The following is a 13,139-nucleotide window of genomic DNA, read 5'->3' on the forward strand; positions in this document are numbered from 1 at the left end:
TCCTCCCTCCATGTCGAATTTCATTTCAATTAACCCATAAACTCCAAGCCATAGATACTGCAAGAGCGATCTTATCCTCTTCAAATTTCTCTACCATCATAATATGCCATAGAAACTATTGAACTAACACGACAAAGACAGCTCAAAAGTTCCATAACAATTCCAAAATTTGCACGCTTTGGGACAAGACCTAAATAGGTGACCTGTAGATTCACAACTAGCTTTACACTCCTCATACACATTATCATTAAGCACATGTCGGTGCACAAGATTTTCTTTTGTAGGAAGAATATCCTGACAAGCCCGCCAAGCAAAATGTCGAATTTTATGAGGAATCGCTAATCCCCATAATAGTTTCCAAAACTTACGAAGCTGGCTTTCATCTAACGTGGACCCCGTAGACGAGCTAGAGGATAACTCCAATGCAAACTTATAGGCACTCTGTATAGTGAAACAACCATTCTGAGTTCCAGACTAGACCAACTTATAGGATGATCTTCCTTCCTATTTATAGCTGTTCGAATTTCATCTCAGCCTTTCACTTGGAGGGCTATTGATCTTTCTTTGGATACTTGTCCCATCACTGCTTTGTTGGTGGTGGTTGAGTAGGATACAAGCTGTAAGGGCACTGTTCAAGGGTTATTTTGCCCTTAATGCGGCAGACTGAGTTGTTGTAGTGCATTTAATGCTAAGGTGATGTATGTTTTATCTAGAAGTTTCTTCTTGCTTTTATTCGTTTGTCACCATGGTCCTCCTTGGCTTCCAATCTCATAGCTCTTGTGGCTTACCTCTATCTCCCGAGAAGTATTTGTTCCTCGGCCTCCTCGGGCAGATTGTCATCCTCGATTTTCTTGATCCACCTAATACTTCGATTGTCTTAATTGGGCCGGGCTTGATTTGATGAATAGTTAGGCCTTCTTACACCTTGGGTGGATCCTATTGATGGTTCATTTTCTTTGAGCTCCCCCCCCCCCTTCACAATATATATATGTATATATATATATATATATATATGAATCTAATTGGATTTGAACTCTTCGAGTTTTATACTAAATAATTTACTTGTCACAAAAATTTAAAAATAGATAAGACATGTTGGAACAAAATTGAATTTCAATTAAACCCCAATTTAAAATTTTAATAATTTACTTGACACAAAAATTTAAAAATTAAATGAGATACATGGTGCAAGACATTGCTCACTAAACCATGGCATGTTTCTATAAATAATATAAATAGAGAAGTCAACTATTGTGCAGATCTTCCCAAAATACATACCCATTTCTATGTACAAATAATTTTGGACTTCTCGGTTTTATATGTTAATTTCCATTTGTTATGCAAAAGAATCAAACGATACCGTTTTAGATAAGACCCAGAAATCCATGACACGTTTGTCACATAATGGCGTCACTTGATTAAGTTGAACGACACCATATTGATCACATCAGACATAACCTTAGCCTTATAGTCACGTGTATCGATTGGTTATAACAAGCGTATCATTTTGTTACCGTTTGTTAGACCCAGCCATGGATTCCAATGCTAATAGACTATGTTAGAGAGTTTGTCATGGATCCAAGGGAGAAAATGGGCAAATGCCCTTTTTGTGCAAAAAAATCAGCGTTTTGCCCATTTTCCCAAACTAATTAGAGAAATGTCCCTATTTTGAAATTCGATTTTCTCAAAATCGAGTTTCAATGTAAAGCTCGATTTGTAGAAAATCGAGTATGGGGCGATCAAAAACACCACTATAGGCCTCCATGAAACGCAGCTATAGGTAAAATTAAAAAAAAAGAAAAGAAAAATTGCATGGAACTCAAGTTCATGGAACTCAAGTTTCATAAAAAAGGCCAATATAGGTATTTAAAACGCCATTATAGGGCTTCCTATGGAGCGATCATACTTAAGAAAAAAACTTGCATATTTTAAAACGCCACTATAGGGCTTTAAAAAATTGCATGGAACTCAAGTTCATGGAGCTCGAGTTCTAGAATTTTTTTTTTTTTTTTTTAAATTTTTAGTTTGCTATAACTCGATTGTCCAAAAATTGAGTTTTAAATTGAAACTCGATTTTGAGATAATCAAGTTTCAAAACAGGGATATTTCCTTAATTAGTTTGGAAAAATGGGCAAAACACTGATTTTTTTGCACGAAAAGGGCATTTGCCCATTTTGGCCTGGATCTGAGTATTAAATCACATACTTAATTAAGTTGTATATATAAAGATCCAAACACTGTAATTAACTAATTATTTACTAGTCTCATCACACGCGTGAAAAAAACCTCTGTATTTATTTTGTATATATAATTTTTATTTTGAGAATCTTTTTTTATTTTAGAGAGTTTCAACCTATGATGTTTGCTCTTGATAATAACTCTTTATTATCAGACCAAGACACCAATCAGTTTTGGTGTAGGCAGGGATTGAATCCCAAATTTCTTATACAACCATTACAGATTTTACCAGTTGAGTTAACTGGAATCCACTTGAGAATCTAATTTATAAGTAGATAAAATAATTTGCAAATCAACAGGATAGTGGCTCTATTTTTTAAGCAATGTTTTAGTGGAAGTAAGAGTTGTATTTTTACCGGATTATCCTTTAGTTTTGTCTCTATTTAAATATAGGGATGTAGGGGCATTTTTAGACAAAAAAAAAAAAGAGAGGATCCCAAACAGGGGAAACCCCTTCAATAATAGTATAAATTAAGTCGAATAACAGTTTCTCAAATATTTTTCAGTCTAAATTTTTTCTCTAACACTAATCTGCTTCTCTGATTAACTTCAACCTCTAGATTCTACTCAAAATCTTTCATGGTTATGGAATCTTGGCCCAAAGAGCCCAATACAATGAATTTATGTAGAGTATGGGTCAAAGAACTAGGTTAAAATGAGTTGAACAACGGCTTGCATGGGGTTTAGGAGTAAATAAACACGAAATAAAATCTGTAACGGTCAAAGGACTATCTGTTCAAGGAGACTAGAATTTTTATTTATGATTACAGGTCACCATATTAGGGTTCTTTTACATGCTCCCGTTCTCCTTCTCTCTTTTCCTTTGTTTTTCGTTTTTTCTCTGCCCCCTCCTTTATGAGAGCTTTTCTACATTATATAGGCTATCTCTGATCATCTGGACCTTACACTTGTTGGTCACTTGGACTCCTACCTGAGCACCTATCCCATCAAACACTCCTTTCAGTCCTTTGTGAGTTGCGGCAGCCAAGGTAGTACTGTTCAGAGGTCTTCTCCACATTAATGCGGCTAGAAAAGCAGCTATGGTGTATTTAATGTTAATGTCGTGGTGGTAGCTTTTCCTTAAATATTTTGAGTTTTCTTCCTTTTCACGTGTTCAGGAAGTGTGCTTCAACAGTTTGAACATACATTTGCTCCGGATTTTGAGTGTCTGAGGTGAAGTTCCTCCCCGAACCCCCTTTCTTTGTCTCTTATGATAAGGCTTGTAACATAGATCATCTAAGTCATGTTTGTCTTCTCGGATTCACTAGTGTCCTCGGACAAGGCCCAAGGCCTAACTCATTACTTTGGACCATAGCCCCTCAAAACTCCGGTTTTTATTTTCATCCGAGGAGAAAAGCGGGGTTTTGATTTTTTAAGGGATAAGACCAATTAATTTTTGGTTCACATGTGTGGGAGTGGTTGCTTCTGACGCATTTGTAGATTACGAGGTGCTATTAATTGCTCCAGGCGGTTTTGTGTTCCCCACATCTAGCGGTGAAACGTGGATCCAATGGCTGACATTCCTTCTAGAATTTTGACTGGGAGTAACCTTCCCCTTTCTCTCTTGCTATATAAAGCCTGGAGGAAACTTTTTTTGCCTTTCTTTTTTACTAACATCCAAGAACTCCATAGAATTTCAGCGCCCAATCTTCATAAATGTTCCAAACCTTTAAATTTCCGTAGCCATTTCTGTGAGAAGTCTTTCCCTAAGAAGATCTCTGAGAGCTTCAGAGATTATTATACGGATACTCGTAAGTTCTCATTCCTCTACATTACCCCATTTTCATCTCGGCCTTCCTTCTCGGCCCGTCAGTTCGCCTAGATGGGTAAATTCAAGCGTTTAGTAGACACGCCGGCCGCCATGGAGGCTTTTAGAGCTAGGTACCGCATCCCGCAGGGGGTGGTTTTGGAGTATTGTCCTCCGGAACGAGTACTGACCGATAGGGACGTGGGTCAAGTTGTTATTCCCATAATTGCTTTTATAGAGGGAGGAATGACGCTTCCCATGCGTAGGATTACCCGGGATTATTTGCTTAACCACAGGTTGACACCACATCAGTGCGCTCCTAACCTATTTAGGGTCTTGGGCAGCATAGATGCCCTGAACGAGTAGATGGGCTTAGGCCTCACATGGCACAACGTGGTTCACATGTACGAATGCCACCATCTTGCTAAAGCGGGGTGCTACCTTAAATCTTGGTCCGAGATTGTTAGGCTAATCTACTGTCTTCCTAAGTCCAATAAGAGTATGAAGGATGATTACCTTATTATCTCGGGGGAGTGGAGAGACGGTCTTCATTGTCTAACTCAGGCAGGAGATCCAGGTGCGGTACCTTTAGGATCAATCCCTTGGGAAGAGGATTTAACCCTCTAGTTTTATTTCCTTCGCTTGAAAATTCAAACTTTTTTTTTTTTCTTTTTTTGCAATCTAACTACAATTCCCTTCTCAGCTGTTTTACATATAGAGACCACGTTGCTCCTTGGCTGAGCCATACAAATGTCCAAGCCCTGAACTACCTCCTAAGGTCAGAGATCTTTGTTCACGAGGACGGGCAACTGCGTGCTACTCATTTGATTTTGGGTTACGAACCCTTATCCTGTGTTTTCTTGGACGTCGGCCAATCAATAAGAGCCGGTAGCCTGAGGTTGGCCAGGATTGACGTGTCGAAGCCAGGATTTTTGACTCGAAGGGACCTTCCACCGGTTGCCTTGCCTGTCCTTCAGAATCTTCAACCAGCTGCACAGCCACCTTTGGAAGACAATCCCGGAGCTGCAGCGTTTGTTGAAGAGGAGACTGAATCATCTCGTCTTTCTTTAGAGGAGGAGATAGACGAGTTCTATTTTGAGGAGGATATTCCAAAAGCTCCACTGATCAAACTCTCGGACGCTGAGGGCGAGCCGGATAGAAATTCCGCAATCGAGGCTCCTCCTTTCGTTGTTGCCTGCCTGGATGATTCTTCCGATGAAGAGGTGGACAACATGGCCTCAAACAAAGGAAAAAGTTTGTGGGAGCTGATGGCTGCTCGGGGTAAGGGGCAAACCTCGAAGGCGCCCACTAAGTCCCAAATTCCTTTCGACCTTCCTCCTGCTCCCCCACAGATTCCTGCTGATCTCAGCCTGAAAGTTAATCCCAACCTGAAGAAGAAAAGGCCGGTCGAGTCCCTCGAGGAAGCCGAGGTGGGTCCTTGCCAGAGCGCTAAACAAAAAAAGGTGACCCGAGAGCCCTGGGACAAAAGGGCTCCATCTATTGAGAGCTAAGACGAGCTGGAACGGGCTGAAGTGCGCATCCCCCCACGCACTTGGAGCCCTTAGCTCGAGGTGGACGGAGCGGCGATTCCATACAGCGCTTCAGTCCGAGAGTACAATAGGGGCTGTGCAGGGTATATCGTTGAAGCCTTGGAGTAGCCCATGCTCCTTTCTAGGGACATGGAAGCTTACAGGAGCTTTTCACAGGGCGAACTCTTCCTATCTCTGAAGAAAGATCTTGCGATGGTAAGGAAACTTATCTTCTTACGGGTAGGATTATCGAGTCATACTATATTCTAACTCATGTCATCTTGTCATTTTTGGGCGGATTACTCAGCAGGTCTTTGTGACCGAGGAATGGTGTCGCGACAACTGCAAGTTGGCTGACTCTGAAGCCATTTCTCGTGCCGAGGTAGAGAAGACCCTAGGGGCCCTCAAGCAGGAGCATCATGAGCTGGTTGAGAAGCTGAATGAGGCGGAGACAGGACATAGGAGTGTTGAGGTTGGCCTAAAGACCGTGGAGAAACAAGCTGAAGACCAACGCCAGCTACTGCACGTGATTGAGATTAACCTTGCTACTGAAAAGCAAGTCGTTATGGATCTCAAGGCTGTGTTGCAGAAAGCTAAGGAAAAGGTCCAGCTTGCCAAGGAAGCAGCCGAAGCCGAGAAGAGGGCTGCCTTCCAGCTTGGAGTGGAGGAGACGGAAGTGAGGTTAACCGAGGAATTGTCAGAAGTATACAGGGACTACTGCAGCATTTCACGGGCTCAGGCTTTTAATGCTACAGGTGTCCTTGCAGATTCTGTTATGAGGTTGCCCGAAAACGTCTTCTATCTTCCAGAGATCCGAGAGGTCCTTGCCGATGCCCCTAAAGCTTTCGAGTAGCCTGCGGCTATTCTTGATGCCATCCCTATAGTTGAAATTACCAGGGGCTCTGGCCAGGTCGCCGTCCAAAGTGAGGATGCTGAAGGAGAAAAGGGCAAAGGTAAGGGCAAAGGGAAGAAGCCCTCCTCCAAGTCCAAGGATCCCTCTAAGGAGACAGTCAGTGAGGCCAAGGGTCATGGGGTTGGTCCCAAAGCCAAGGATGTTCCTCCTCCTCAGCCAGGGCAAAAAGAAGATCCCCTTACTGAGGCTTGGCACCTAGGGTTTTTATCTCCCTTTTTTTTTAATTTATTTTTATTTTTTATCATTTTGAATGGAAGTTGTATTGTATTTTTGTTTTTCAAAGACTTCTCGTCCAAAAGTATTGTTTTATGTCTGGTTATTAATATAAATGTTCTTCCTCTCATTTTTTATTTTTCTGCTTGACATTGATGGGATTCTATTGTACTATTCTGAGTCAATGTGACTGTTTCTTTAGTGGAAGCTTATAACAATATTTTGCCAATATAGCCAAGTGAGAAGAGTAGGACTGTGCGATAAACTTTAAGTTGTAAAGGTTGTCGTGCGGGATTTTGGTTATGTTTAAAACTACAAAGAAGTCTTAAGCTACTAACTTCCCCTAAGCCTGTGGTTCGAGAAGTCACACAGGACTTAGGTTCCGTTTAAAACTTGGATAGATGCCCTGAGTTGTTAATTTCCCCTAAGCTTATGGTCCGAGAAACCATGCAGGACTTAGATTCTGTTTAAAACTTGGATAGATGCCATAAGTTGTTAATTTCCTTTAAACCTATGGTCCGAGGAGCCATGCAGGACTTAGCTTCTGTTTAAAACTTGGATAGATGCCATAAGTTGTTAATTTCCTTTAAGCTCGTGGTCCAAGGAGCTATACAAGACTTAGCTTCTGTTTAAAACTTGGATAGATGCTATAAGTTGTTAATTTCCCTTAAGCCTGTGGTTTGAGGAGCCATGCAGGGCTTAGGTTCTGTTTAAAACTTGGATAGATAGAAACCCGCTGAAAGACGCGCAGTTATCATGAGATATAGTATAGGTAAAGCCGCTTTTATTAATAATAATACATTCTTAGGTTATTTACATTCCATGGGCGAGCTATAGCTCTCTCATCTAAGTCTTCCAAATAATATGCACATATTCCTGCCACTGAAGTGATGCGATATGGGCCTTCCCAATTGGGTCCCAGCTTTCCCCAAGATGGGTTCTTGGCACTACCCAAAATTTTTCTCATCACAAGGTCACCTGGCCCCAGTGGCCTTAGTTTTACATTGGCATCATACCCCTACTTGAGCTTTTGGTGGTAATAGGCCAGTTGGATCATTGCCTTTTCTCTTCTCTCCTCGATTAAGTCTAGACTTCTTTCTAGCAACTCGTCATTATTATTTGGGGTAAAGGTGCTGGTTTTCAACGTTGGGAAACTAGTTTCCAAAGGGAGTACAGCCTTGGCCTCGTAAGTCATCGAAAAAGGAGTTTCTCCCATTAATCGTCATGGCGTAGTTCGATAGGTCCATAGGACGTGTGGGAGTTCTTCCACCCATCTTCCCTTTGCGTCATCCAACTTCTTTTTTATCCCGTTAAGTATGACCTTATTTACAGCCTCGGCTTGCTCGTTTCCTTGGGGATAGGCCGGAGTGGAATATTGGTTCGTAATTCCAAAGTCGTAGCAGTATTTCCTGAAGGTCTTGCTATCAAACTGAAGGCCGTTGTTCGAGATGAGAGTGCAAGGAATTTCGAAGCGTGTAATGATGTTTCTCCAGATGAATTTCTTTGCATCCACGTCCCTGATGTTGGTTAGAGGCTCAGCTTCGACCCATTTGATGAAGTAATCTGTGCCGACTATCAGGTATCGCTTGTTTCCCGTTGCTTTCGGGAAAGAGCCGACAATATCTAGACCCCATTGAGCAAATGGCCAAGAACTGGAAAGAGGGTTAAGGACTCCTCCCGGTTGGTGGATATTTGGGGCAAATCTCTGGCATTGGCCGCACTTCTTGACATATTCTTGGGCCTCTTTCTGCATGCCTGGCCACCAATACCCTTGAGTGAGGGCTTTGTGTGCTAGCGATCTTCCTCCTGTGTGGCTCCCACAAATTCCTTCATGTAGTTCTTCGAGTAACATCTCTGATGCTTCTGGGTGAACGCAGAATAAATATGGCCTAGAATAGGAGCGCTTGTATAGTTTGTGATCTCTTGACAACTAGAACCAAGGAGTTTTTCTTCGTACTTTCTCGGCTTCTGATTTCTCTTCGGGCAATACATCATCCTTGAGAAAAACTCACTATGGGATTCATCTAGCTCAGACTCACTCTGACCTGATGGATTCGGGCCATATCCTTTTTGATTGCATTTGCCTTGTATAAATCCTCGACAAGGATGATTCGAGGTAGATCCTACTACGAGGACGTGGTAAGAGTGGCCAATGAATCCGCATGTGTGTTCCCGCTTTTAGAGACATGCGTCAAGTTGAAAAATTCAAAGTTTGATTGCAAGCGTTTAACTTGACCAAGGTATTCCTGCATTCTCACGTCCCTAGCCTCTAACTCGCCCCTCACCTGGCCTACAACCAATCTGGAATCTGAGAATGCTTCTATTGCCTTTCCCCCTATTTTTTGCACCATGGCCATTCCTTGCAACAAAGTCTCAAATTCGTCTTCATTGTTTGTAGCCGAGAACCCAAGTCTTAATGATTTTTCAATGGTAATCTTCTCAGGGGATATTAAAACCAGCTCTACCCCAGATCCCCTTTGGTTTGCTGCGCTATCAATGTAGACTTTCCACCGTGAGGCTCCTTGTGCAGAGATTGTGCCAACCGATTTTCCATCCATGTTTTCCTCCTCTGCTACTGCTTCTACTGGGCGTTTAGTAAATTTAGCTATTAAATTAGTGAGAACTTGGCCCTTGACAGAGGTTCGAGGAATGTATTTAATATCGAAAGCCCCTAGGATCGTGCTCCACATGGAAATTCTTCCTGTGTAATCGGCGCTCCGGAGCATCGACCTAAGGGGAAGTTGAGTAAGGACAATGACCGTGTGTGCCTGGAAGTAGTGGGGGAGTTTCCGTGTGGCATGCATTATTGCAAGAATTGCCTTCTCCAATGGTAAGTAACGCACCTCGGCCTCATGTAACGATCTACTTACATAGTAAACTGGCTGTTATACGTCGTTGTCAACCCGTATTAACACCAAGCTCATAGCGTGAAGGGCCACTGCTATGTAGGTGAATAGAACTTCATCGGCCTCAGGGCTAGACATGATGGGTGGCCGCGACAGGTATTCTTTAAGTTGCTAGAATGCTAAGGCACAATCCTCAGACCATTCAAATCCTTTCCACTAGTTCATCAGGAGGTAAAAAGGATGGCATCGGTCTACAGATCGGGAAATAAACCGATTTAATGTTGCGATCATTCCAATGAGTTTCTGGACTTCTTTTGGGTTCTGAGGAGCTTGTAGGTTATGAATTGCTTTGATTTGGTTTGGGCTCACCTCTATTCCCCTGTGAGTTACCATATAGCTCAAAAATTTGCCGGACCTGACACCAAATGAGCACTTAGAGGCATTGAGACGCAGTTTATGCTCTCTTAAGATGCCAAAAATAACTTCAAGATTTCTCACATGCTCGGATACCACTTTACTTTTTACTACCATATCGTCTATGTAGACTTTAATACTCTTACATTGTTGTGGTTCAAACATTCTGATCATCATCCTTTGATAGGTAGACCCTACATTCTTTAAACCGAAAGGCATCACTTTATAGTGGTAGTTTCCGACGGGTGTTATGAACTCTATTTTTTCTTGATCTTCTAAGGCTAGTGGTATTTGATAATAACCCTGGAAGGCATCCAGGAAGCTCATTCGAGGGTGGCCTATAGTTGTGTCTACCAACCGGTCTATTCGAGGCATTAGAAAGGGGTCTTTTAGGCACGCCTTGTTCAAGTCTGTGAAGTCTACACAGACTCACCATTTCCCGGTTTTCTTTTTTACCACTACTGTATTTGCCAATCACTTGGGGTGAAAGACTTCTTTGATAGTCTCTGCCTTTTTCAGCTTTGTCACTTCATCCTTAACAGCTTCGGCAGGCTCTTTCGAAAGGCGTCGGGGTGGTTGCTTTTTGGGAATAGAGGATGGGTTAACGTTTAGGTGGTGGCAAATGAGATTCGGATCTACCCCCGGGGCATCATAGGCGTCCCATGCAAATACGTCAACATTTCTTCTTAGAAACCCAATCAATTCCTCTCTCTCTTGGAGAGGTAGTTCCGAGCTGATTTGAAAGAATCTCTCTGGGTCGTTGTCAACAGTAACCCTTTCTAGAATTTTGCATTTTATCTCCTCGACTGGCTTAGCAACAAGTACTACTGAGGTGGCTGATTGCTATAAGTCCTTTCTTACAGAAGCCGAGGGTTTTGCACTGGATAGGCGTGAGATGGCAGCCACCATGCATTGCCTAGCCATGGCTTGATTTCCCCCAATCTCCTCCACTCGACCTACTGACGGGTATTTTACCTTCTGGTGAAGCGTAGAAGAAATGGCTCCCAGGGTGTGGAGCTAAGGTTTGGCCACTATGGCCGTGTACGGTGAGTAGGCGTTGACCATGATAAAATCCACCTCCACTACCTCTGATTTGGTCTGTATGGGCAGCTTGATCTGTCCCTTTGGTGTGGCAGTCTTCCCTTCGAAACTTACCAAAGGGGAATCATACACCATTAGGTCATCGGGCTTTAGGTTCAGCCTTTTGTACAGATCAGGGTACATTACTTCCACAACACTGCCCTGGTCTACCAGTACTCTCTTCACGTCAAACCCTCCAATCCTAAGTGTAACTACCAAAGCATCGTCGTGGGGTTGGATGGTTCCAATCTTACCCTCGTCCGAGAATCCTAGCACAGATGAGTTCCCCTTCTTAGACCTTTTGGACTCCCTATCACTGTCCTCGGTGGAGAGCCGAGCCATAGACATTACCCTAGGGGGAAAAGAGCCGGTTCTCCTCGGAGCAGCGAGGATGACATGTATCGTACCCATGAGAGGTCTTAAAGATACGTCTTTCCAGGGTTCTTGGACTACCTGACCCAGATGACCGCTAGAAGGGTGTAAGAGGTGCCACAACTTTCCTTCTCGGACCAACTGATCTAGGTGGTTCCATAGATTCCTGCAGTCTTAGGTGGTATGTTCGTGGTCTTGGTGGTACTGACAATACAGACTTTGGTTGCGTTTTGAGGAGTCTCTGGCCATTTTATTTGGCCACTTGAAGAAAGGCTCGCTTTTAACTTTCTCCAAAACTTGTTGCACCGTCTCTCTGAATATGACATTAACCACTTGCATGTTGGTTAGTCTTGATTGTCTCGCAAAATCTCTTCTCGGATGGTTACTGTTGTATCGTTCCGATCTGTAATCATTCCTCTTATGAGGGATGATCTTCTCCTTTCCTTTCCCTTGTAGTTGGTTCTCTTCCACCATTTTGTATTTGTCAATCCTATCTATAAGTTGATGAATGCTGGTAATAGGTTTACTAGTTAGGGACTTTCTTAAACAATGCTTTGTGGGGAGACCACTTTTAAACGTGCTGATGGCGACGTCGTCGTAGTTACCATTCATCTCATTGTACATTTCTCAATACCTATCCGAATATGCCTTTAAAGTTTTCCCTTCGTGCATGGATAATGACAACAATGAACTCAGAGGCCAAGGAACCCTGCTGTTCGTAATAAAACGAGAGCAAAAAGCTTGGGTGAGCTGCTTATAGGAATCTATGGAGTTTGTCTTCAAGCTGTTGAACCACCTCATCACCACGGGTCCTAGACTGGACGAAAAAACTTTGCACATCAAAGCCTCATTTTGAGAATGGATAGCCATTCGTTGGTTAAACTGGCTCACATGCTCCACAGGGTCTGTTCGGCCATTGTAAATGGTAAACGTAGATTGGTGGAAACGTCGTGGTAGTCTATCCCCTTCTATCCTGTTCATGAAGGGTGACCTAGAGATCTGATCCAGAGCTTTGTTCATAGCATCATTACCCAGATCTTTACTAGACGGGCTCTTATGTCTTCGTTCATGACACTACTCTTTTTCATAGGAAAAGGTTTCACTTGGGGGAGTTCTTGATCTCTGCTTGTAACTGACACCCTCTTCCTTATTAGAGGATATGTTGGAGCTGGAAGGGGACCGCCTTTGCTGTGCATGGCGCAATCTCTTTTTCAGGTCATCTATCTTTCGCTGCATGGCTTGACGGTTGTTTTGCCTTTGGGATATACGACTACCTACTTGGGAGTGGTTTTGGCTCGTCTGAGTAGTATGTACACTTTCCTCTCGGTTCTTTCCATTGCCCAGATTTGGCTCAGGGTCAGGAGGATTATTTTACTGCTGAGGCCTAATGGGTTTCATTTGCTGAGGATCGGCTTGGCGTGGATTTTCTTGGTGTGGACCTGATCCTGCCATGTTTAACCGTCGTACTCACTAACACTCGAGTTCTTCCCATAGATGGCGCCAATTGTAGGGGCTAGATTTGGAGCCCAATCCTGGAATTTATGGAATCTTGGCCTAAAGAGCCCAATACAATGAATTTATGTAGAATATGGGTCAAAGAACTAGGTTAAAATGAGTTGAACAACAGCTTGCATGCGGTTTAGGAGTAAATAAACATAAAATAAAATCTGTAATGGTCAAAGGACTATCTGTCCAAGGAGACTAGAATTTTTTCTTATGATTACAGATCACCGTATTAGGGTTCTTTTACATGCTCCCATTCTCCTTCTCTCTTTTCCTTTGTTTTT

General features: G+C 42.8%; 2 protein-coding genes across 2 annotated transcripts; both read right to left on the minus strand.

Moving 5' to 3' along the window:
- Window positions 1-10,917: 10,917 nt before the first annotated feature.
- Window positions 10,918-11,328, minus strand: LOC126722184 (uncharacterized). The gene has a single exon (XM_050425333.1). The coding sequence runs from the start codon at window positions 11,326-11,328 to the stop codon at window positions 10,918-10,920; it is 411 nt and encodes a 136-aa protein (XP_050281290.1).
- A 198-nt stretch (window positions 11,329-11,526) lies between these two features.
- LOC126722185 (uncharacterized) lies at window positions 11,527-11,976 on the minus strand. The gene has a single exon (XM_050425334.1). It carries the CDS (start codon window positions 11,974-11,976, stop codon window positions 11,527-11,529), a length of 450 nt encoding a protein of 149 aa, XP_050281291.1.
- Between the last annotated feature and the right edge of the window lie 1,163 nt (window positions 11,977-13,139).

The sequence above is a fragment of the Quercus robur genome, chromosome 4 (assembly GCF_932294415.1).
Source record: "Quercus robur chromosome 4, dhQueRobu3.1, whole genome shotgun sequence".
Taxonomy (NCBI): Eukaryota; Viridiplantae; Streptophyta; class Magnoliopsida; order Fagales; family Fagaceae; genus Quercus; species Quercus robur.